We start from the raw sequence: 25,584 nt of genomic DNA, 5'->3' as shown, positions 1-25,584 counted from the left end.
AAAGCTCCTGCACAGCTTTGCTGGTTGATGCCGTAAGCAAGTGTTCCTGTAGCGACACTGGTTGAGTTGACGTCATCCGCATCATGATTCTTATCATAATAGTCGTCTCTACAAATTAACCGTTTTGTTGTGTTATGTGACACTATATCATTCTGACAACATTCAGTGGAATGCCTTCTTTTATGCCTTGGTGGGTGAGAGGGGAGGGTGAACGCTTTCTGTATGAATTTTACCATCTGGTGCACCCTTACATTGGGAGAACAAAATATAGTTTAGATCCCATTCGCTTTGCCCCGCCGCACCTCCCCTGAGGAAAGATGATAGAGTGATCAGACGCAAGGGAAATTACCGTGACTGGGGCTGAGTCATGTAATCATTGTATTCCGTGTGTTTGCGCGCGAACGAAACGGTTGGCAACATTATCACACACCAGGTGCTGTTTATAGAAATATTATATAGTGCAGAATCGACAATCTTGACGTTAAAACGTCGGGTTCGGAGACACTTCTACCGCTCAGTTGATCATTTTAGCGGCGGTGCAGTTTGGTTGGTTAGGAACATTGTAGAACCTGTGTAAGTATACTGTATGTACATTTAAGCAGTAATATTTATAATTTATGATTACAAACAAGCCGCAATTTCGTTACTATTTATGTTAACACCGAGGTTATCTTTGCTTTGTGGTGGTTATTTCAGTTTTTTTTTAAACAGCAAAGGTTCAGGACGAGACAAATGCAAATATTAGCCGTCACGAAACTGGAAGTTTTAAACTCGTTTGAGTCGCTTCCAGTTGGCTCAGCAATGTTCAAATAAATACTTTCCCCCTTAAAGAAAAATAATGCTAAAAAATTAATTGATTTGAGCATATAAAAAGTGATTTTAACATCACACAACCGTAATTTGAAACAACAAGTCAACCTCAATAATAACGCAAATGTTTACTTTTCTCTTTTCCTTCTGTAAACACGCGGACGGTTTGGTTTACTCCGGGTAGTTTAAGATAATGAAATACTTACGTACACTCTCATCATTAGGGACTTTGTAGCATGAACATGTTTTATGTAAATTGGGTTAGATTCGTTTAATTTTGTTTTATCTACGAGAAGCGTGATTTGCTTTAATTTTATTTATACCACGGCGATTACATCCAGACGGAATGTCGAGACCGAAACCTACATCTTCCTAATTACTAATCCCGCAACGAAAACTGTTCTTTCATACTAGGCCTAGGGCAACTACCAAGACCGCAAAAATTATGCACACAATTTTAAAAACTGTTTGAAAGTGTCTAATTGGGATCTAAACGGGACAAAAGTCGCTAGAAAGAATTATGTTTCGGGACAAATTGAAAAATAGCTACCAGGAATAGAGAGAGTCAGAGCGCAAAACAGCATTCATGGTTTATTCTCTCAGCGGAACAATTTTTACGGGCCACCAGTAATATTTTTCACACACAGAGTAGAAAGGATTAGCTTCAAATTGGTGTTGTTTTTTTGTTCGAAAATAATATACCAGACCGCTTTTGACAATCTTGAAGTTAGCTAATATTCGCCCTGTCGTTTAAGTTCTAGAAATGGGTCGGTTGTCGAAGATCGTTACTTCTCTTTAACGTGATATTTTCAAACAAAATATATCTGAAAATAAACTTCAAGAGATACCTAAACAGCTGTGTAAAGGGTATACTGAGTCGTTGTTTGGTACGTATACAAGAGTGTCTTAAAAATACCTTAAATTTCATCCAAAATGGCCGCCACGGTGGACGTGTCTTTCGAATTTTAAACTTTTTTTAATTTTGAAAAACGTTAAAGGAAACTGAACCGTTTAATGTCATTTTTGAAAATAGTTTACTAAAAGGTTCATTTGGGGCAAATAATTTTTATTTTGAAATTCCCTTTCTGTCGGACGATTGTGGAAAAATTCAGAATCTATCTCTTAAATAGCTGCCCCTCCCCCTCCCCCTGCTGGTGGTCACCCCAGCGGATTCCCCGTGGTCCGTATTGTGGGCTCATGAAGAGCATTTTCAAAATGGCGACTATGCGACAAAACATGATTTTGAGTTATAGAGGACAGTTTTGTCGATGTTTTTCCTTCTTGACGCGATCAAAACGAGTCCCCAAACGCGGGGAAAACCTCCTTTATTTGTATTCCGGATAAAGAAGAATATGGAATGAGTATTGACGTGCGAAAACGTGGGCAAAAGAAACTAACAGGGACCTGAGGACTGAGGTGAGCGTTTCTCATTGAACAATGATTTTTTTAGACTGGTTAAAGCTTATGTCTTCGACGTTTATCGTGATTATCAACTAAGCTTACTGGAATTAAAGCCTGGCTAGGCGTAAAAAAATAGATGGTGAGAACAAGGCGATAGTATTAAATGGCAGTCATTTCGTCGAGGCATACAACTGTTATTTATGTTCGTTATCTGAATTTTAAGCTACTGTTTTCCAAATTAATAATACTCGCATCTTTTCATTATTTATACATGAGGAAATGTTCCTCAAAATATTGACCAAATGGCCATTTTAGACCGCAAAGAAAAATTACGTCAGGAAGATTTTATGTGATACCTTTGAAATTGGAAGAAACATTTCAGCTCAGTGTGATCTCTTTTTTTAAGTTAGACTAGAGACTACTTGCAGTCAACCTGGTAGCTAATCTAGACTTTAATTAAACAGTGCTATTCACGTTTTGGAATGCCTTTTTGGGTATGTTTAATAAATGAGACCATTTCTTAACTCAAAATTTGTTCTTCCCATGATGTTATATTGTATTGGTAAACATAGATTTACGTTTCCTTTGCATTTTGTGGTTTACAGGTCAGGGACTAATAGAATGCCTAATGTTTTGACAGCACATTCTGGATTACTGTTCAGTGAGTTAAACTATGGAGTTCAGGTAATTGTTGATCTCTTAGTTTTACACATAGTTATGTGACAGTCAATTCTGGCAATTCCCTTCCTTCTCTCTACACACATTCATTGCCTGAGGCATTTAGGATCTGCTTTTTGTCCAGACATTTGTCTACTTTACACAAAATCTGTTTGTTTTTAAGGCCTGTATTTTTAGTTGTTGGATGACCTACAGTAGCATTTTAAAGTAGCAATGTAAAAAATTCGCGAGGCGTTTAACTTAAGCAAGCCAGAAAACCCTAAACCCAATATAAAGCTAACTGCAAGCAACATGATGTACCCTTTGGCAACCAAAGTGCTTTTAAGGCTAACCAGAGTACTATATAGGCTAACCGGAATCTTATGTAGGCTAACTGGAATGGCTTTCATGGCCTGTATGTTTCATGACACATAAGTGCCATACAAGCCAAAATACCTAACTCCAATAAATAGCATAACCTGAAGCAACCTCAGCTAACTATACTCAGGCTAACTGGAGTACTGCTTAGGCTAACCAGGGAGCTTTTTAGGCCAACCAATGTGCTATTTGTATATAGTGGAATGGCTCTCATGACTTGTTGGCTCGCACTTTGTCAAGACCCAAGTTTTTTTAACTCATAAATTAAAATTAGCCAAGCAGTAGCTGTAAATTCGATTTAAATAAACTTCAGCTTAATTTTTGTTGGCAACTTGCTCTACAAGAATACCATACATAGATTTCAGTGATGTAATGCTTTGAAATGAACAGATTACAAAATTCAGTTTTAGGGTCCAAAACATTTTTAAAGATTATTAAAATAATATGACATTTTTCTGCAATAATTAATGAAAGGAAGGGTGCAAAGAAAATTGATTTCTTCCTTGCCTGACCTAGGAAGACTGGGTAAGGTGAAACCATTATAAGCTTACCCGAAGCCACATGTTTCTTTCGAAACAACTACAACAAAAAATAAAAATCCATAAATGTCATTTGGCTATCTACAGTAGCAAGTGGAAAAAAATATTGGATCCACTGGCCTAACATAAAAGCAGCCAGTTTTCACACACTGAAAAGGGCCATTTAATTTTAATATACAGTCTGCATGCTGGAAAATAGCAATTTCAGCAAAATAATAGTTTTTTGTTTGTTTTGTTTCTATTTACAGGTTACTTGGAAGACTTTGCAAGGGCATTCCTGTTAGTCAAAATGAACTCAAAAATACACACTGTGTCAATGTAATAAAATTATCACATGATTGATTCCCACATGTTGCCAGTTTAAACCTGAATATACTTAAGTAACATTGATGGCTTTTTATATAATATGAACATCCCAGAACCCAATAAGATGGGAGGCGCGGTGGCCTAATGGTTAGTGCACCGGACTCCGGATCGAGCAGTCCAAGTTCGAGCCCCGGCTGAGGTCACTTGTGTTATGTTCTTGGGCAAGACACTTTACTCTCATAGTGCCTCTCTCCACCCAGGTGTATCAATGGGTACCGGCGACATAATGCTGGGGGGGGGGGGGGACCCTGCAGTTGACTAGCATCCCATTCAGGGGGGAGTAGAAATATTCCTAGCCGCTTAATGCTGCGGATACCGGGATAAGCTCCGGCAGTGTGGGCTGCTTGGCTCGTGGCTTCTCCTAGAACCCAATAAGGCTTCATGTAAATACTGACACTTAATTACATGTAAGTTTTAAAACCATTCTGAGGTTCATGACAAAACATTTTTGTTTCAATAAAAACATGTAAAAATAATGAAATAACAGAGAATTTACATAATTTTTATCGCAGACCACAAATTTTACTCCAGGTTAAGTTAATGTGTCAAGTTTTTTTGCAGCACAGGCTTGGTTCCACAGGGTGTGGTTCCAAAAAATATCCATACCTCCCCCAAGGATGGTTCTTTGGTTTGGACCCTCCCATCCCCTGGGATTTCTAGTTTTGCTTCATACTTTCTTTAAAATGTTTGTACTATTGAGACCCTCATCCCCCTCAGAATTTCCAATGACCATCCTTGGGGTGGGTATGGATATTTTCTGGAACCGCACAATGTGGGCATTTGCTTATGAAAGTAAGCTGCAGATTGATCTGATTGATACACACTAATCTATTTTCACATTTACCTGTTTTCTATGGGATATATAATTATATATTGTTTTTACCGGTTTCACTTGTAATAATAATAATAATAATAATAATAATAATAATAATAATAATAATAATAATAATAATTAAAACATATTTATACAGGATGACCATTTTATTTATAAAAACTGCTATCCATATGGGTCCTGTGTAAACGATAAATTGTATTCGTAAACTGTCTGAATTGCTTTAGAGTGCTCCAGTATAGATAATTGGACCGCTTTCTGGGACTGGCTTGTTCATATAGCGAATCTTCCGTGGGCCGATGACCGTCATTGAAAATGACCGATGATTGATGCATTTTCAAACTTTTACCCACAAGGTATATTTGGCTACAAACCATCAGCAGTACATTGGCATAGAGTAAATACCCCCCCCCCCCCCCCCCGCCCATCCACAAAAGAGGTATTTGCCTTTGTAGGTTAAAATTTTAAACATGTCAAAACCGCGACACTTACCCACCAAAAGTCCAATCACCAAAGAGTTAGCTCCGATGACTAATACCGTAAACACGGTGCTGTCCACGTATGAGTCTATTGAGGCGGGTATGTTTTCTTTGGGAATCTTGCTAACAGTTCCAATGCCGAGGTTGACGAAGGTAACCGCGAGGGATGTCAGCATCAACCTGTTCTCGAATTTATCCAATATGGGGTGGACATATGCAAAGAGCATTCCATAGAGACCTGACATGACACACGCAAGTCCAACATAGGCCCTGCTTTCTCCTCCCACAAGTATCAAACCGGATGTCAATACAACCTTCCGAACCATCTCGACAAACTCCCAATACCACGAATGAGAATTATAATTCTCGAATAGGAATCGCAATCCCCTGAAAACTTCGGTGCTTTGTTCCTGTGTGTGAGATGTTTCGTTGTCAGCTTCGCTTTCACCAATCACCTTTCGTTGTTTCCAAAGAACTGTCATCGATACGCCTGGCAGAAGGAGTATGTAGAAAACCGCACAGTATGCAACGATGACCAAACGATTGTACTCTGGACCATGGCATATTATGTTGTAATCGGCTTTGAGGAACTTTGGACATTCCTTTTCGTTTTCGTCGTCACAAAGTTCCCGACAAGCCAAGGGGAGCACGCTTGCTGCTTTAGAGCATGTACTCAGGTACGTCACGTAAAGAACAAAAAACAAGTTTCTGTAGATTAGTTCTTTCGCTTGTGAAGTTTTCACCACGAGATCCCTTTCATCTAAACTGCTCCGCATCAGAAAGAGCTTTCTCAGTCCGTAGATAACGAGAGACATCGTGATGGCGGTAGCATTTAAAGCGAGAATGGCAAACAAGCTTCCAAATGCATCGACTTTCAAACCTGGTAGTATGCAGTGAATAGGTGCCATCTGGAGTACGTTCAGCTGTAACAGTTCTGAATATTTCCCAATAAGCGCGAGTGATTCTGGCCACTTTATGTAGGCAAATGCTTCCAGGACACCAAACGTTACTTGGTAGAAGCCTATTACGATCTTCAGTCTTCCAAGAATCATATCCACTGTAGAGCGTCCAGTACTCTTCTTGCATTTCTTTTTGCTTGTCCACACCACGAGTGCAACAATAATCGCAATCACAGCTGCTGCAATTGACAGCTGGCCGGCCATCCAGGTCTTTGTTGGACATGTTTTGCATGTTTGCATTTGCTTGTAGTACCCAGCACTGCACACCTCACATAATGGACCTTCATAGCCATCATCACATTTAGAATCTAGATCTCCCCTGCACGATTCCTTTCTTGGGCATCTATGTGTCTTAGGCAGGACGTAAGGGTACTCTATGAGGGAACCGTTACGCGAAGAATTGCGTGAAGAATTTCCTACAACAGGAGTGATGTTCACGAGATTCATGGTGTACTCTTCATACAATAGTTTGTGTGTATTATTTCCCCATTTCCACCAGTAGCCAGACTCAAGAGTAGCATAGTCATTTACGCATTTCAGTCCAGGCTGATCACACTGTTTACAACCTTCAAAAAGATGAATCCGAAAAAATCCATCTAAGCATTTGCAGGCTCTGAATCCTGCAAAAATGCTTGTATTTGTTCCTACAATAAAAGTGGAAACTATATATTAGAAATTATATAATTAATTACATACTATAAAAACACCAGTCGGACGTTTAACCACTGAGCTACAGTAGACTCGTGAGCGCTATCTCACTGTCTATTTAACTTGGTTTAAATGGGGCAAATATTCTGCATACCGCTAGGATTGATTAGATTTGTCGACACGTAGGTTCATTTCCCCAAAGTGCAGTCTGCGAAGTTGTGATCTTCGAATTTTATCAATTAACAACTTTTTACAAAAGAGAGCATGCTCTTTTGTTTTTGATTGTTTTAATGGAACTGTGTGTTCTCCGTTTAAACATTACTTTGAACGATTACATCATAACACTAGAAACAACGGGAAAACAGCAAAACTGCCCAAAGTCAAACTTGATTTTGCGCGCCGTAGTTTTTATTTTATAGGTGCCTCGATTTTTAATTCTTTACCTTTGAATTTAAGAAACATTAATTCTAGACTTTTACTTAGGAAAGCGTTGGACGAGTTTTACTTGTAATATTTTATTGTAGTTTTTAAAGGTTTTTAACTTAGTGCATGATCCGCTTTTTACACAATTTTCATTATATATTATATATAACTAGTAATTTTAGTAATTTTTAATTTTTAATTAGCAGGACCCCGTTGATAACAGTACGCATGTACTGAAGGGCTATCCTGGATAAACATTCGATTATTATTATTATTATTATTATTATTTATTATAAGTGTTAAAGAAATGATGATAAATATCAAGCTTTGCCCACTCGCTACTCGCTCACTTCACTTCACTTCACTCGAAAACGATTCTCGATGTTAATTTTTCGATGACTTTATGGTAGGTAAAACTTTATTTATACACGGAATCCATTCATGTTTCATGCTCTTACATCCAGCCGTGTCTAAATAAATCAATTAACTAATTAAAATATCCAACTAAATTACTTAAGTCTACATTACCAAGTCTACAATTCTAAACTGCAATTACGATTCTTTAGCTGGATCTTTGATTTTCTACGATTTTCTGCCTGACGTCAATATTGCTCGCGCGGGCTAAAATTGCGCTAGGAACTCTAAACAAAACGGAAAAGAAAAAGAGTTCCAGTTCTTTTACCGCGCTTGAACAAATTTGTATACAAGAGAAAACTTCAAAATACTTTCACATGGGTCTTTAAATCTGGGAGGGGAAACAATACGACAATAAGAAGTAGATAAACAACCGACAGAGGAGTTTTAATTCTGTCTGTCATTATCGCTCGCGACGCATGACGTCATATTAGCGCGCGCTCGCACACGCAATTCGATTCTCTTCGGAGGTCGTAAAAACCAGATTTTGATACAGATTTTCTCGAAAACCTACCGTACAACCTATTATGAAACTTTCACAATTAATTTTAAGGGGCGAACCACGTCCACAGCCAAAAAAAAAAAAATCTATAAGACAGATTTTGATCTATTTTTAAAATCGGCAAAATATCACATATTTTTTTTGGCGAAAAATCTCTCTAATGTCTAATCTCTGAAAATTTGAGGTAGGGTCATACCGGTAGATTTTGAGAAAAACGCCGTTTTAGCTACTAGTGCCAATCCCCTCTTAAGCACTCGGCCGTTCATTTTAGCATTTTATTGGCAGTTTTATTTTCCAAATGTCACATCTGATGGTTTTAGGATGTAACAAACAGTAAAAAGAAAAAGATAAAATTTTTCTGGAGATTCTACAAGAGTTAAAAGTTGGACTGATTTTCCCTCTCAAAACTGTATCAGGCCACCTTAAAGAAACATGTGGGGAAACAACTATAAGAGTATACATTCCTGTAAATCACAATCTAAGATCCAAGGTACAATCTTTATTCCCACATTAATTGAGAGTGCAATTTCCAGGATCGCTATTTCATTTCATCCTCATGGCTAATTTATACATCAATATAAATTCAAGGCAATGTCATAACCATAGACCTGCTTAAGGGTCGCTTAAGTACTCCTTCTAGCGAGAGAATCTACCAGTTCACTTCCTGTCATGGATCACTTCCTGCACGTGATCCTCTAACGTCGAATGATCTCACTCTGACAATCATGTGCTAGCTGTCATGCACAGTGTCGACCGATCTAGCTGAATTGTGTTGAAATGTTCCAAGATAGCTGTTCCACAAAAGGATTTCTCCGATTATTGCATTTCAGCCTGGTTAAAAAGCTGTGGCTTTAAAAATGTATAAAAAGAAACAAAGCGATTTTCTAGAAATTGGAGAAACACTTTCAAAGTGCTATATGTAACGAATTATTTGCGATGTCAAACGCGCTACGGCGATGTCAGAGGAGTGTTAACAAACTTGATAAAGCGAAATGGTTAATATTCTAACAATTAGCTAAGCCTGGCAGAGCAACATTTCATTCGGTTTTCAATCGCATAACAAAAAGCCTCCCTTCCTCCTCTCCGTTGGTTTTGATAAGGTATACCTTAGTGACCTAGTGTCCTTCGTTTCCTTACCCCCTCTCCCAGAAATAATTATGTTTTTATTGCTTGCCTCTATAGTAAGCGTTACAGTTTGGCAGGTTAGGTGTCCACAATTAGTAGAGGGGACTTTTCCCCTCAGCTACTACAGTTTGACACGATAATAAAGTTATTATTATTATTATTATTATTATTATTATTATTATTATTATTATTATTATTTTTATTATTATTATTATTATTATTATTATTATTATTATTACAGATTGGAAACATGAAACAAACTAATATATCTTGTTTTATCGATCAAGATCTGCTCTTTATTTATGTGCTTACCTTGTGGACAAGCAATGCAATCTTGTGCCCTCTTTCCAGGCGCTTTGTTGTGGGGGACAAAAGTTCCATCGGGACATTTCAGGCAGCTGTCGTTAACATACGCTTTAGTGTCCGAGTAAAAACCACCTATGTAAAAAAATGTAAATGTAATTTATTTGAAAAGGAAAACAAACATAAAAACAGTGATGGACAACTTATTGTTATGGTTTACAATAGAACATCCATGTTTCTTAATGCGATGATCATGAATGGTTTTTGTGTGTGATGCCCACAAATTAAAGCAAGGGTCCTCTTTACTAAGCGCTTTCTTTTCAAAATGTGATCTAAAAACAGCAAATACTGCTACATTGTCGTCCCCATTATAATCATCATTATCATCAACAGCAGAATAAGCAACAACGAAAGCTACAAGGAACAAGCATTCGCAAACAAATACTAATAAATCTACAAATTACAGCAAATAAAAAAAAAGAAATTGCGAAAATAGAGTGAAATTCAAAATGCACTAGGAGCGAGAAGATTGCCGGACATACTGCTGGACTCGGCCACATCTATTACGGTTCGAAAAGTGACGAGTTATTTTTACCAGTAAAAGGTAATTTATAAGTTTTCTCTTTAGTTGTATGAAATATTATTCTAGATTACTCGTCCAAAAGCGGTAAAAAACAGTTTTCATTTTTTTCCAAAATGATTAGTTATTTCCACGAACTGCAGACCTATTGTTGTAAACATGGACCTCATTTTAATTTCATATCATCAGTTGTGAATTTAAACGTATCGGTTGATATCTCATCACCCTCAATTTTCGGCTTTGCTTTGAATACATATTAAGGACTTTCAAATAAGATGAACCAGTCACCAGACTTACCCGCAGGACATTCCAAGCACTGAAGCTCATCAGGAACGCTGACAGAGGCATTAACAAACGTTCCCGTGGGACATGGAGCAACTTCGTATTCACTATTGTTTCTACTTGCAAATCCAGCTCGGAGAAAGGTCTCTAGTAACGCTTCGTCTTGTGTTAACCCGCTGCTGGGAAGGGTTATGTACTCCGAGCTACCTAGACCACTAAAATGTAAATTTTAAAAAAGCTTAAGTAAGGAAATTCAAAGTCTGGTAATAAAAAAAGGAAAGTCTGTGCAATGGACAATCGCTGACGCATGCATGAAGCGGCTAGGAGTCGCCACTTTTCCAACACCAAAATCCGACAAGTTGTTAAATGTCAGCTGGATATTTGGGGCGAAATATCCCACACTTTTGACGGCTTTAAGTGTAAAAATGGCGATCTTACGTGCTGCGCACGCGCTGAGGTCTCCGGCTGATTTTCCATCTTATTCACCAGTTAATTTTCAAGGTTATTGTTTGAAAAATTGACAACATGTTTTCATGGTCTACGCTGCTGTAGATCATAGAAATGACGCCATAAAATGTCCAAAACTTTGCAGTGAAACCACTCCCCTTACGGCTCGTTGATTCCCTTTAGTTTTAAACATTTTACGACGTCATGTCTATCGTTCATTTACCTACTAGAAGATTGTTTTCCATGTTCTATAAGAAATTATATAATAACCTGAATTCTACGCGCATTTTGATTGGTTCTTACTTATGATCTATCAGAGTACAGACACATGGATGACGTCACGCGGTGGTGTGACTCGCGCGCGTGATCAGAGTTCATAGTCCAAATCAGAGTTGTCGGTAAAGTTTTTCAAACTTGCGGGAAACAACAAAGCAAAAAAGTTCAGCTTAATTACAAATCTTCAGTGAGAAACAATACGCCAAGCATCGTTCACTTTTCGAAGCATTTAACTGGGCGAAACAAGCTTGAAAAAGACAGTGAATTATTCGAGAAATTATCCGAAATCTGTTTGAAAGTTTGACCGATGTTGTACAGTTGGACGACGCCACGGAAAACAAACGAATTGGACGAATTGCGGTTGAACGCTTCGGTTAATGCTTACAGATTTGAACCGAACTTTCCAAATCGGAATAAAGGTTAGTTTTTTCATTGACTTTCAATTGACCATTTTTCTGTTTATTCAATCGGATTAACAGTGCTTCGTGTTAACAAAAACTTAATAGTGAAATCAAAACAATTTAGCTCATCGGTACGGCAGCATTGCTCACACAGAAGTATGCTGAATTCTTGTGTTATTATATAAAACAAATAGATTTCATTTTGCCGTGCGTTTGTTCAGTAATAGATCACAGAAGACGTCAAAATGTGGTATGAACATCAGTGACCCACTCGGCTAGCGCCTCGTGGGCCACTTCTCTGTTCATACCACATTTTGACGTCATCTGTGATCTATTACTGAACAGACGCACGGCAAAATGAAATCTATTTGTTAAATAATGCACGCTTGAGATCTAGGAAAGCTGCTAGTGGGTGCCCGAGCCGTTAGGCGAGGGAATTCAGCTGCTTTTTAACTCGAAAAAGAGTTGTAGTGGGCGAAGTGAATTCCCTCCTTCCCTCCTTCCCTCCTTCCCTCCTTCCCTCCTTCCCTCCTTCCCTCCTTCCCTCGATTCCTGTAAACATAGGCACGCAATACGTGCAAGTGTTTTACGGCCTCTAGAGAATTAGACCTGTCCTCTGATAACCTACATTTCTAGTTAAGTTAAATAATATTAACATGCCTAATTACCAGCCGAAATATTGTATTAATGCCAGTTTTCTTGAAATACCGTATTTATTCAGCTTTAAGCCGAGACTCTAAACGTTTGGCATTTAGAAACAGTTAGACTCCGACAAAAAACCGAAACACTCGGAAATAAGCCAAGACCCAATTTTTTTCCTCGCAATCTCTTCTACAATAATTATTTCTGCCTGAGACTGTTTCTGTTCCTTTCCTTCTGTTCCTTTCTTTAAGTTTAGTTAATTTGCAGAATCATAGACTACGAGCAGTCCCTATTTTTTCGCAGAGTTCGAAAAATAATTTCGCTTCAAGCTCGACGGACTCTGCGAAAGAATAGGGACTGCTCGTAGTCTAGCAGAATCACTGCTAACGTGACTTTTCAAGAGAAGAAGGGTCAAGAAGGAATCGATCTATTTGACTTGTTGTCGCGACACCAGAAACTGGCCAATCAGAAGCGTTCGTTCCCACGCGCTTGGTAAACATTGTAACACGATCTGACAGAAATCGGCTGCATGTAATATTTTTGTTCAAAAGCGAGAACTTAAAATACCACGACTTCTCTGCTAAAAGAAACCACTTTAGAAGAGTTTGATTGGATTGAGGATACTCGACAAATACTGGTAACAGCACATGTTTCGTTTTGATGACATTTAAAGTTCACCCGCTTGATCTGCTTGATCTTTTCGCTAGCATTTTGGCGAATTGCGACGAACTGAAGATTCACTGAATCATCAGGAATCATCCCGTATTCTCTGGCGATTTTGCAGTTGTTCTGAACTGTCTCTACCTCTGCAACAACTTTCAATTTGAAGGTTTAGTTGTTTGAAAACCAGTAGCTTTTGGCATGATGATCGATAACTGCTTTTCGGAAGAATGCGTGATTGTTTGAGATGGGATTCTGAACTCGGGTGAATGTTTTGTTACGCTTGTGTACGGTTCTATTAATAAATTCATTCTTTATCAGTGATTTGTTGTTTTTCAATTACATAGTTGTGATTTAACGAATATGTTGATTCGCTGCACGTGGATTATTTTATAGTTTCAAGGAAAAATCGGGTCTCGGCTTATAGCCGAGTGATTTGGGTTTATTTTTTGTCAGAGTCTAACTGGTTCGAAAAACTAAAAGTCTAGGGTCTCGGTTTATAGCCGAATAAATACGGTACATGCATGCTTAACTACCAGCCAAAATATTGTATTAATGTCAGTTTTCTTGAAATAGACCAAAACTTAATTTTTCTAATGATATTATTATTTTGCCTAACCTTCAAAAAACAAAAAGGAAAAATAAAAAGAAAGAAAACAATTTGAAACCGATGGGAACTCTATCACTTGCCCTTTCGGCCCGCTCTCGATGAACAGCTAGATGACAATGAAACTAGCGAAGTGAACTGAATTGTGGAAAGTTTAACATCATTTGTTTTAGCAAATCTCTCCTTGTCAGTTTGTTGTTTTCGATTCTTGTTTCATAATAACTTTTCCGAGTTTACTGGCTCATAGCCACTTTGAATAGTTATCTAGACCTCAAAAGTGCATTATTTTCTTATAGGATATACGAAAACCATCTTCTAGTGGGTTTAGAATATAGCATTAAAAAGAACACAGAACTTACAAGACTCGCGGCCGCTTGCAGCATTTACAGCGCACGCAACATCGGTAAAGTTTAGTTCATTCTTTTCTTTGGCGGCTTCTTTATAAATAAACCAAGATACCATTTCATTCGTATTTCCTATTTATAGTCCTTTCTTCGACTACCAAAAGATTCTCACAAAGCCGACAAATCTAGTTGAAATATTTACGCATTCAAGTTTGGTTAAGCCTACTTCAATTTCATTCAAATGAAAAATTTTCATGCGTTCGTTTCGCAGCAAGTTTTTCAAATTCGCCTCTAATTTCGATTTAAAAAGAACAAACGTGGAGTGTTCTGTCTTCAGATTGTGGCTAAAAAAAGGTTTCTTACCTCAAAGCGTTTCTAGAGTCCGGCTTGTTTTGCTAAATAATTTCCAATCAATTTCGGGCAGTTCACGGCAAAATAGTGGCAAAGAAAAATAACAAATTTCAACGATTCTTTCTTCATCTGTCGCTTCCTTTGGCAGTCTTACTTCCATTTAAGCAAGTTAAACGTTTCTGATAAAAACTTGCTGCTTTAAAGCATCATTTAAACAACAAAACAAGAGAATAGAGGCGAAGTCGTTCAGCGAAATTCGACAAACAATTCGCACATCCGGGGGACCGGGCTTCTATAGTTTTCAGCTATGTTCCATAAAAAATAATGCCCACTAGAATTCCATCGCGCGTATACCATTGTATACAGCGGCTATATTCTAAAAGAGTGTAGACCATTAAAAATGTTGTCGATTTCTTATTTTACAATAACTGAGCGAATTCCCGCGGGGTGATTGGCTAATTTTTACTGTCAAGAAGTGAACAGACGAATGAAAGCGAAAACTTTTTCAAACTTTTCAGTACTGATTCAACGCTACATTCTTGATAAGGCAAGAATCATACCAAGAAGAAACTGAAGAAACTAATGCAACCTTTGAGTGAAAACGGATGAGGGTGTTTATTGACGCTTCAGACCAGCTGAATATCGGCGGTGAGCGGGAAATTTGCGCTGTCGATGAAATGAAGAAGCTCAACAGCGTTTTAGTGGATAACTTTGTGAATTAGCTGATAATTTTGTGAACAGTTTTCACTGGATTTATGGTTAGTTGAGTAATTCGAATTTTACCTTGTATTCCTGGCCGTATTCTTACTAAACGTTACTAAACAGTGACCCATGCCAAGGCTAAAACTCGAAACCTCTCAATGATTGGTCCAGTTGACTAACCACTGCACCTCTCACCCCGTATAAAGAATAAAAGAAAGGAATACTCTGGAAATCAAATGTATCATAAATGTATACAAATTGTTACGGCAAGTTACATACAGCTGTACAATACAACGTTCCTTCTGATTAGGGCCCACAATTTTCACGGTGCCGATTTGTCCATCTTCCATGCTTCTACAGGACACAAAGGATATTATGTCAAAGCTTGTTAATAACTGTAATGCTGTTTGCCCAGTAATTGTCACGATTGGCTCGCAATGGTTTCCCTTTGCTATTAGCCCTGGCTCTACTAGTTGGTTATTATGTCCGTCTATTTGCTGTCCATTCATAAAATATATTATACAGAGAAACGTTTTGTTTGTAGACTATTAAATTCAGCGCAAAAGAACGCGTGAGAAACAATACAAAATAGCCTTGGTTTCAACTTTCTTGCTTCATCAGTTTTGAATTTTTACTTTTTCTATTTCTAAGTGCAGTGGATAAACCGAATTGCGTCATACTTACATGTCTGCTGTCAGATTAGAAAAGTCCTCAGTGAAAGATCGAAGACTCACTGATTTTAGGTCCGTCCGTATCATGTATCTAATGAAAGTAAAATCACTAAGTAAGCAACCGTACATTTCGAAAAGCTGTAACAACAGTAACACGTCTGAGTATTCAGGAGTATTGTGGTCTATCAGTTGTACGTAAACATTTGTTTGCAAATCGCTGACCAGTGCATAAAGTGAAACATTTTAAACTTGACAGTGATGGAAATGAAATGTTAGTAGACTTCAAGCTTTGCGAATGTTTTTCCCAATGAGTCTGGGTTTTCTTCTAACAACCCGTTACTTTTGAGACCTTGATGCTTCCAGTTTTGTTCTGCAAGGAAACTCATGGGAGCACCGTCCGAGCCCTCTCGATCTCGCGCACTGAGTTTGATATGGAGGGCGAATATTTGTATTAAGCCGAATGCAAATGGAAGTCTAAATCATTGCCAGTGGGCATGTATGGTTAGTTTCAATTAAGAACTGACTAACCAGTTCTTTTTATTCGCCCCACGGATAAAAACAAGTTCACGGTCTTTCTAGGTCAGTCATAGAACCAAGCTAGCTTTTGCCCTGTAGGTTTTTCATCACTAATTTACTAATTTGTGGAAGCAGAGTTGGATTTCGAGCGATATTAAACAAAGTGAGGTTTAAAACTGCACACGCGAAAATGGGACAATTGGTTTTTAATCTTCGAAGTTAAACCAAATGAAGGTCACGCTGAATTACCGTCGAATAGTAACTGGTTCCGAGGGAAACAGTCAATTTTGTTTCTCGGAGCCGAGGCGGAGCTGCGGGAAACATTGAGATTCGAGGTAAACAAAGTTAACCTGGTTTCCCCAGTGAACAGTAATTAAGTGATTTGTTGTTTGGTCACATCAAAGACTTAAGAAGAACGGCGGTGGTCAGTCAACATTCGCGGGCAACAGTGCACTGTTACCGCTGACGTCATAGATTTTGCAATGTGTCCTCTCAGATACTTATGGCGGGAAACAGTTTTATTGTTAGATATCATGTCACCTCAAGTAGCTTATGAGAGCGCGCGCTGTTGGGGAAAAGATTCCAACTATATAACAATAAATTCATTCACCTGTTGAATTCAGGCGCAGTTGAAGTCTTTTTCCAAGATGGCGGACAAGCCACGCTTCGCTTGCTTGCTTGAGAAGTGCAAATGCAAACGCAAATGCAAAAAAATGAGCAAGTCTCCATTCCTTGCAAAAGCATTACCTCTTGTGTTATGCTAATTCATACTTGTTTTTTCTTGCATTTGCGTTTCCATTTGCATCTCTCGTGTTAACTAGCCCTGAAGGTGGCTTGGTAATGGTTTATAGCATTTGCATTTTTTTGTGCAAGAACATGTACATGAGCTTTAAACTTTGCCAGTCACCTTTAAGATGTCTAAACATCTCGCAAAACATACGGCTACAACGTTACCTATTGCAAGCAGGTGAACTTGTTGCGAACAGTTAGGAGCTATACTTACATAGAAAGCTTCTTATTTAAAATCGTGAAGGCTCCAGACGAAATTGACTTGATAGGATTATCTGAAAGCATTCTACGAAAAATATAATAACATATGAAAAAAGAAGTACTAATGATTTAACCCTATCCAGACCGGGGGGGAGCGGAAAGTGCCCACGCTGACTTTGAACGCTTATAACTTTTTAAAGATTTAAGAAAACGCTGCCAAACTTTGCGAGTTTATATAAAAATTATCTGGGAACAATTTAGTATGATAGGTTGTTGTATCAGGTATTTGACGTCACCATGGCAACTGCATTTTGCCAGGCATGTTTGTAACTTAATAAAATTTGGTTTGTATCTGATCTTAAAAAAAGATGATAAAAACGTATAAAACTGAATTTTCGGTAACTCTCTGTTACCTTCATCAGAGTTAAAATTGGTTCAGTTTTTTTGCATAATAAGTATTTTATACACTGCCGGTCTCTAGGGATGTTCCCAATGTTAAATAAACTTGTGGGAAATGCACATGCTCATTCACACAATTAATGTCCTGGATAGAATGTAGCGCTTCTAGGAATAGGCGTTGTTGCCTATTGTTGACATTTCTTTCTAAAATTTCTACATAGTCCGGATGAATGTCATGGTCTGTTGTTTCCGCGTAAAATCTTATTGTGCTTTCGTTATTAGATCTTGTGCCAGGCTTGTGCTCTGCGCCGCGCGAATTCCATGATCTTTTGCTCTCTCCCACATAGGCAAAATCACATGTTTTGCATTTGACTTTGTACACAATCCCCTTGATCTGATTTGTGGCGGGGCAGTCTTTTGGTTTCTTAAAGATACATGCCCAGTGTTTTAACAGGCTTGAAAGTGGTTCTTATGTTTTCTCTGCTAAGCACACGTCGAACTCTCTCGGAAACACCCTTTATGTAAGGGATTGAAGCGTAACCCCTTAGACTCTCTTGACTTTCTTGGTTTTCTGGCTGTATGGTTTCTTGAGCCGAAACAAGGCAACGATCGATGAAACTTTGGGGGTATCCGTTGACTTTAAGGTCACCGATTACTTGTTGTTTTTTCGCTCTGTTTTCGCTCAGAGGTCGCAGGAAGATATTTGGCACGATCCATTAGTGTCTTTACTACAGCTCGTTTGCTTTGCGCGGGACTATGTGACTCGAAGGCGAGATATTTGTTTGTGTGCGTGGGTTTCCTGTACACGCCCACTTCCACTTGACCACTCGCAGATACCGTGTGTACACACGGTATGTATACAAAGTCAAATGCAAAACATGTGATTTTGCCTATGTGGGAGAGAGCAAAAGATCATGGAATTCGCGCGGCGTAGAGCACAAGCCTGGCACAAGATCTAATAACGAAAGCGCAATAAGATTTTACGCGGAAACAACAGACCATGACATTCATCCGGATTATGTAGAAATTTTAGAGAGAAATGTCAACAATAGGCAACAACGCCTATTCCTAGAAGCGCTACATTCTATCCAGGACATTAATTGTGTGAATGAGCATGTGCATTTCCCACAAGTTTATTTAACATTAGGAACATCCCTAGAGACCGGCGGTGTATAAAATACTTATTATGCAAAAAACTGGACCAATTTTAACTCTGATGAAGGTAACAGAGAGTTACCGAAAATTCAGTCTTATACGTTTTTACCAACTTTTTTTTTAAGATCAGATACAAACCAAATTTTATTATGTCAAACACTGATGGCCCTAATAACAATTTGTAACTTACCTTATTGTTATATATTTCGCAACTACCCTTTCGCGATGAGACCAAGGCTCGTCTAGCAAGTGCATATCGGGAGCGTTCTAGACTAGCCAGGCGACAGACAAACCCACAATGACATATGCCGTAAAGGACAAGTGCGTTTATTTTGGAATGAGTGAAAACTGACGGAATTCCTTACTATAAAAATGTTACAATTTAGGTGATCTAAAATACACATAAAACAGCTGAAAGTGAAGGAGAAAGCATTTTCGAGAGTCTTGATTAATAATTATAAAACTTCATCGGCGGACCTCCGTCCCAACCCCTTCGAAAAGCAGCGCTAACGGGGTATTGACTATGCCTACAACTTTTCAAAAAGCTGGCTACGCCCCTGGCTGGTAATGGTTTGCAACACTTTCAAGCTCTTATACTTTGATGAATCAATATTAGCACTGTTTACTTCTTGGCGTTACAAGAATTGTATCATACAAATGCGCGATAATTGATGTACAAGTTGCGACTTTTTTCTTGACATTACCAGTTGCAATAGCAATATTCGTAACCTGTTAATCACGTGACATAATTTTTTTAAAAAGATCAGTCCTTTTGCCATACATTTAGGCAATCTACCCAAAGCAAGCTCAAAAATGCTAAGAGTGCCGCCAAAAGATGGACTTTTAAGTTTATATGATAAAAACATATTAAACATTAGTTTTAACTGCTTGTCTCCCAGAAACGAGTTCGGTAGCCCTCATTTTTTGTCAATGAAATGATGATCAACATGTTAACAGACAACCAATTGCAAAGGTTAAGTTAGGTCCGCACGGCGTATATGTGTGGCTCACAAGTTAAAATTAACAATTAAGTATTTTTTACTTTAAAAACATGATACAAACTTACATGTTTAGATCAAAGCATGTGATGTTTTTTTTTTCAACTAACCGTAAACTATCAACTCAAAAATAAACTTAGCACATTGGTCAATAATACTGATAGATGAGAGTATGAGGTGTTTTAGAGAATAGGGTGTTTATAACAAACATAGGTTCCAGCCTATATGATTCACTTTTATCCTTCTGGTCTTCACCATATATAGTAATGTATACCACATTTAGTAAAGTTTAGTTATTTGCAGGAGGCCAGACTTTCGACACGTACAAAAAATGATAAGTATGATAAGATACAGAACTTAATAACAAACTCAAACTGAAAAAGAAAAACGACTTACCGTGTAAACTAAAAGCAAGGAAAAACAAACTCAGAGACCCAAAAGATAGTGCAGAATGCAATGAAGCCGATCAATGGAACGTTTGATGTTTTATGTTTCACATCTGTTTGCTTCATTTTACTTTCACTAAGACTTTGAAGACAAAGTTGAGGTCCTAACACTTTTCTCTGCAGCCGTAACACGATACTTTTGTTCGCTTTTACCATTATACTATTGTCTTGCAAACTCTATAACACGATACTTTTCTGTTTTTTTTTTGCAAACATGGCGACATCAATGGTAGTACGTTGTTTTGCTTTCAATAATAAAACTTATAATTACAAAACAGATAATATCGATTAATTAAAGAAATAGTTATTAAGTTTATTAAATGTAAGGTCACTTTTTTTAAGAAATAACGCTGCGAAACCAAGAGTTATTTCATATAAACCACTGTGAAGCCTCAAAGTTTAATTTACGGTTTTAACTTGGCGCCACGGGGTCTACAAGAATCCTGTCCCAGGGAAAAGCACGAAACCTAAGGCTTAGATTCCAAATCCCTTAACAATTCCCTGTCATTGTCTCTACAACAAGTCTGGGAGAAAAGTCCTTCCAAAAATTATTGTTGAGAAATTTAGTCGCCGGGTCCAAAAAATGTTTCCTGATGTAAAAAATAGATTCGGCAAACACAATGGGGACAGGCCCCTGCGACTTGTCTGCTAAGGTCACGTTTTCAAGGGACTAGTCCCTGTCCTATGAATGCACCGAAGATCGAGAAGTGATAAACAAATCAAATATGATTGTTTGAAACACATATACTCCTTTGTGATCTTCATATGAAAATAACGTAGATATGCTCCCCGACTTACCTAGGGCGCACGGTCAAGTGCTCACCACCCCCAACCTCCACAGAAATAAATAAATAAATAATTAATTAATTAATTAATTTATGTTTAGTAATTAATTGGCTATTAGAGTTAACACCTAAGTGCAGTCATCGGTTAAGCAGATTAGTGGACGACAGCCCCCACAAACCATCGCAATAGTACTGCATTCTACACTAAAAATGAAATACTAAACACCACAAGCAAAATGACCGAGTTCACTCGACCACTAACTGGGATCTAGTCTTCTTGTCGCAGGCGTTACAATTCGTGTAAGCCACACACAAAAAAAATCAGTCGGAAATTTTCAGGTTGCTCTGAAAACTACGACAGCAATATTTTTTTAAGCACTTAAAGCTAAGATCTATCGTGTTTTGAAAGACAAGGAAATAACCACAAACTTGTTCACCAATAATTAGGAGTTTGTAATATATTATTAAAGCTTCGCCTGAAAAACAGATGGTAGTAGTTTATGCCCCATATATTTATCACGCGCGTTATTGCATCTGTCCACGTTACAAGTTTATTAAAGTAAGACTTAAACAAACTTAATGGCTAGAAAGTCCGTAGGATAAGGAACAACGTAACACTTAACGAAAAAAAATCACACAAATAGAAGCGACATGGATTCAAAACGTTCCTCCAGTCGTTGACATTATGTTCAAGGTTATCTATTGCGTCGTCAAGTAAAGGTATTGTGAACGCTTTTACCTTTCTTGTTTTTTCCTTCCGAACAATTTTTTTCTTAACGTTCGAACTCAAGGAGGGCAATTTGTATGCCAAAATTATGCAATAAAAGTTAAGGTCACCATGCTCGTTTACAAGAAAACGACTATTTATTTCCCTCGCGGGCCAAGCCGTATAGAAAAGCCGTCGTTTTGCTTATGTGTGCGTGCAAATTACGCGTAAAATTCTGCGCAGTGAGAATGTGCCAATGTGCCATGCAATAATGAGAAATCACCTCAACATAATTGAAACTTTAAGCAACGTGAACGCGGTATACACAGAGGGTGACGGGGAAGCCAGGGCATTTTTGCTTGATTTTGTATCAATTTCCGTAACTTTCTGACTTTCTAAGAAATTGGTCAAATCCGAGATGGCGGACCTAAGATGACGGCTCTTATGACGTCATGTGACGTCACAGCCAATCTAAGAGCTTTCTACTCGTTGAAAAGTTATTTCGCTACGCGTTAATGGAACGAAAACCTAAGGGGTCACAACCCGCCCCTCCCTCCCCCCTGTACCACGGTGAGGTATGAATTTGTACGTCCGAGGGTTACAATCAACGTTTTTTGTAGTAAGGGACTGACCATTATTTTTTTTGGAGGGGGGGGGGGATGAAAAATATTGAAAAAAATTGTTTGCAGGGCCTAAAAAGACAAAATAAATTGTTTGCAAACACGATACGTATAACAAAAAATAGTTAGAATTTCGAAAAAAATGTTTGCAGAGGTGCATAAACTAAAAAAAAAAGTTTGCAGAGGAAAATTTTTCATCCCCCCCCCCTCCAAGAAAATAATGGTCCATCCCTAACAAGGTAAATGATGTCGAACTTTCATACTTACAGATATTCAAGGGATGTGAGTTTGCTAAACGCCTTACTTGGTATATCGCTTATCAAGTTATTTTGTATAAACCTAGGGGAAAAAACAACAGAATTGAGTCATAAAAGATATATCAAAACATAGAAAAAGTCACACTTAATCAATTATAAACATTTCCATGCAGGTGACTTAGTCAGAGTAGTAGCAGTAGCAGTAGCAGTAGCAGTAGCAGTAGCAGTAGCAGTAGCAGTAGCAGTAGCAGTAGCAGTAGCAGTAGCAGTAGCAGTAGCAGTAGCAGTAGCAGTAGCAGTAGCAGTAGCAGTAGTAGTAGTAGTAGTAGTAGTAGTAGTAGTAGTAGTAGTAGTAGTAGTAGTAGTAGTAGTAGTAGTAGTAGTAGTAGTAGTAGTAGAAGCAGCAGCAGCTTAACAATTCGATCATCAAGCGAAAGGTTACTTACAGATACTTAAGTCTCTCCTTATTTGAAAAATGCCCATCTCCGATGCTCTTGATTCTATTGTCTGCAACATTTCTAAAAGATAAAGATTTCACGTTTCGTTCATCAAAAGAACAAACCAGTCAACCACATTCTTACAAACTCTAAAAGTTAGAAATAGCCAGAATAAAGATCTCCTAAACGTTTTTTTTTTTTTTATAAAAGGTAGCTTTAGAATCACTTGTCTTTCATTATTTAAGTAAATCCTACCACAATTAAGGACCCACGAGTGATGTCGTGGACAGTCAACAACAACAACAACAACAACAACTTTATTACCAGAAAAAGTACCTAGATACATTGCTTTGAAAAAGAAAAACAAATATATATATATATATATAATTAAAACAGAATATGGTAATAACACTCAGAAAAACTAAAAAGCTTATCGAGCTGAGTGAAGTTAAATTACATTAATACTAAGAAGGTGGTTGGCAATAAAGCAAAGGGAAAAAAGCGGTTAATGAAAAACGCTAAAGCTAACACAAACATTCTGTGGCAAAAAAAAAAAAAATATATGTATAAAAACTAAATAAGAAAGATAAGTTTCAAATATTAAATAACTAGTAGGTGCCAGATGAACACTCATTAATGTTTGCAGTATTTCTGTAAGATGTTAAGTTTAACTTCATTTTTGAACTTTTTGAGGGGGAGGTATTTGATGTTTTCAATCAAATCATTCCAAACTTTTACAGCAGCAAAGCGAACGTTGAATTTACCATAGTTTGTTTTGACAGAGTTAATATAAAAAGTTGATCTGGAAGCAAGCCTGGTTTTGTACTGCTGAACTGATGAAACAGATTGGAAAAAGTTATCAAAGGAAGATGGAAGAAGGTTCTTATGATACTGATATAAAAAAAGTGCATTATGCAGGCTAACAAGGTCACCTAATTTGAGAATCTCAAGTTCTTTAAAGAGAGGCTCTGAGTGTTCATCTGGTTTTGAAAAAGTTATTATACGCATTGCTCTCTTCTGAAGAATTATTAAGTGTCATACTCTGTATGATTCGAACAATATTAAAATGTCTCGGCCACGGTACCTCACCGATTTGGCTGAAATTTTGCATGTAATCATAATTTGGGGTCCTTAGTATGAAATGGATGTTTTAAAGTTCTATAAATTTTTACTTTGGAAATTATGGAGACAGCCATTTTTGATCGGCTTCGAGGGCTAGCAAATATGGCGATCTCCGAGCCTAACATAACCTTTTAGCAAAAATCATTTACACCACCTTAAAGAGCTATCTTTTTACTTTCGTTCTGTATCGACTATTTGCTGAAATGAAAAGTTTGAATTTTGAACGAGCAAGATGCTATACGGTACTTCCAGGATGATTTTTCGACTCATAAATTTACAGTATATCGAAAGACCGATATCTCCCATGTTATGTCGATTGAGAACTTGCCATTTACAGCAAGGCGCCCAAAAGTGTGACCACTTTTAATTTATTCACATTCTTTCGTGCAGATTTAATCCAATCAAAAGCCGTAGATAGCTTGCAGTTGACTTCTGATTGGATTAAATCTGCACGAAAGAATGTGAATAAATTAAAAGTGGTCACACTTTTGGGCGCCTTGCTGTAACAGACATGTAGAGTCTTTATAGATGATTTGATACCAGAAATAAAAAAATGGGCAACTCCATTTGGAAAAGAGAAAACAATTTAACAAGTTTTTGTATTTTGCGGTGTGATGCAACCATCAACATGAACGTCGTGGTACCATGTGGAGACAAAGCGTTGACATTTTCTTCTTCATCGAAGGAAATGTAAGCAAATTTTGTTTTCAAACAACGATTTAGTACCCTAAAGAAAAAGGAAAAATCGTTTGAATAATTTTGTAGAAGGCTCTCGATCACTGCTTTGGTTTTACTGATATAAACAAAGAACGGCCTCGAAACAGTTCTGTATCAATATGCCCAAAGGAAGCCGCACACCTATTTTATTTTGCATTTCAAGCCGATTAAACTATCCATAAAGCAACAAAACAGCAAAATATTCTTTGAATACAAGTGCAGTTAAATATAGATCTGAATAATGTGAAAGATTATAATCTGCTCAAAAGTAAACACGCAACATCAAGTTACATTGTATCTTCGTCACGTAATACATTCGAACGTTGTTACTTTGCTAAAATAATTCAAAGCTGGACTTACCTTGTGTTTTACTAAAGCATTCCAATATCAACAGTTTTCCCTCCAGTTATTTAAAGTTAAGTTCAAGCTTGGTATATTTCTGTGTTTTTGGACGGAATATCTCGAGCGACACTAAATAAATCAACTGCACTTGAAATGAGCAATTTTAGCAATGGCTAAGGGTGGAGGGGTGGGGGTCGAAATGCCCGCTGTCGAACAGTAGATAAGCTATTCGGGCACAACGAACTCACCGAACGAAGAAAAAATATCAGAAAGAACCTTATCTTTTATCTTTGTT

General features: G+C 37.7%; 1 protein-coding gene and 1 long non-coding RNA gene across 2 annotated transcripts in view; one reads left to right on the top strand and one right to left on the bottom strand.

The window, feature by feature from the left end:
- LOC144640141 (uncharacterized) overlaps nt 1-23,192 on the bottom strand; it is a 30,523-nt gene extending 7,331 nt beyond the window's left edge. Inside the window, exons 1-8 of the mRNA XM_078499352.1 lie at nt 23,118-23,192; nt 22,682-22,753; nt 17,319-17,390; nt 15,813-15,890; nt 15,408-15,482; nt 10,714-10,913; nt 9,846-9,971; nt 5,476-7,065 (exon numbers count right to left, since the gene is read on the bottom strand). Coding sequence (XP_078355478.1) covers nt 5,476-7,065; nt 9,846-9,971; nt 10,714-10,913; nt 15,408-15,482; nt 15,813-15,890; nt 17,319-17,389 — 2,140 coding nt within the window. The 5' untranslated portion in view covers nt 17,390; nt 22,682-22,753; nt 23,118-23,192. The remainder of the gene's footprint in view (nt 1-5,475; nt 7,066-9,845; nt 9,972-10,713; nt 10,914-15,407; nt 15,483-15,812; nt 15,891-17,318; nt 17,391-22,681; nt 22,754-23,117) is intronic.
- Nucleotides 2,005-4,133, top strand: LOC144640191 (uncharacterized). Its single transcript, XR_013568304.1, has 3 exons — nt 2,005-2,226; nt 2,817-2,895; nt 4,034-4,133. It is a non-coding gene; the product is annotated as an uncharacterized LOC144640191 (long non-coding RNA).
- Nucleotides 23,193-25,584: the final 2,392 nt, after the last annotated feature.

This window comes from Oculina patagonica, unplaced genomic scaffold, assembly GCF_052425735.1.
Source record: "Oculina patagonica isolate OP01 unplaced genomic scaffold, crgOcupat unplaced2, whole genome shotgun sequence".
Lineage (NCBI taxonomy): Eukaryota > Metazoa > Cnidaria > Anthozoa > Scleractinia > Oculinidae > Oculina > Oculina patagonica.
This window is presented reverse-complemented; position numbering and strand designations above follow the sequence as displayed.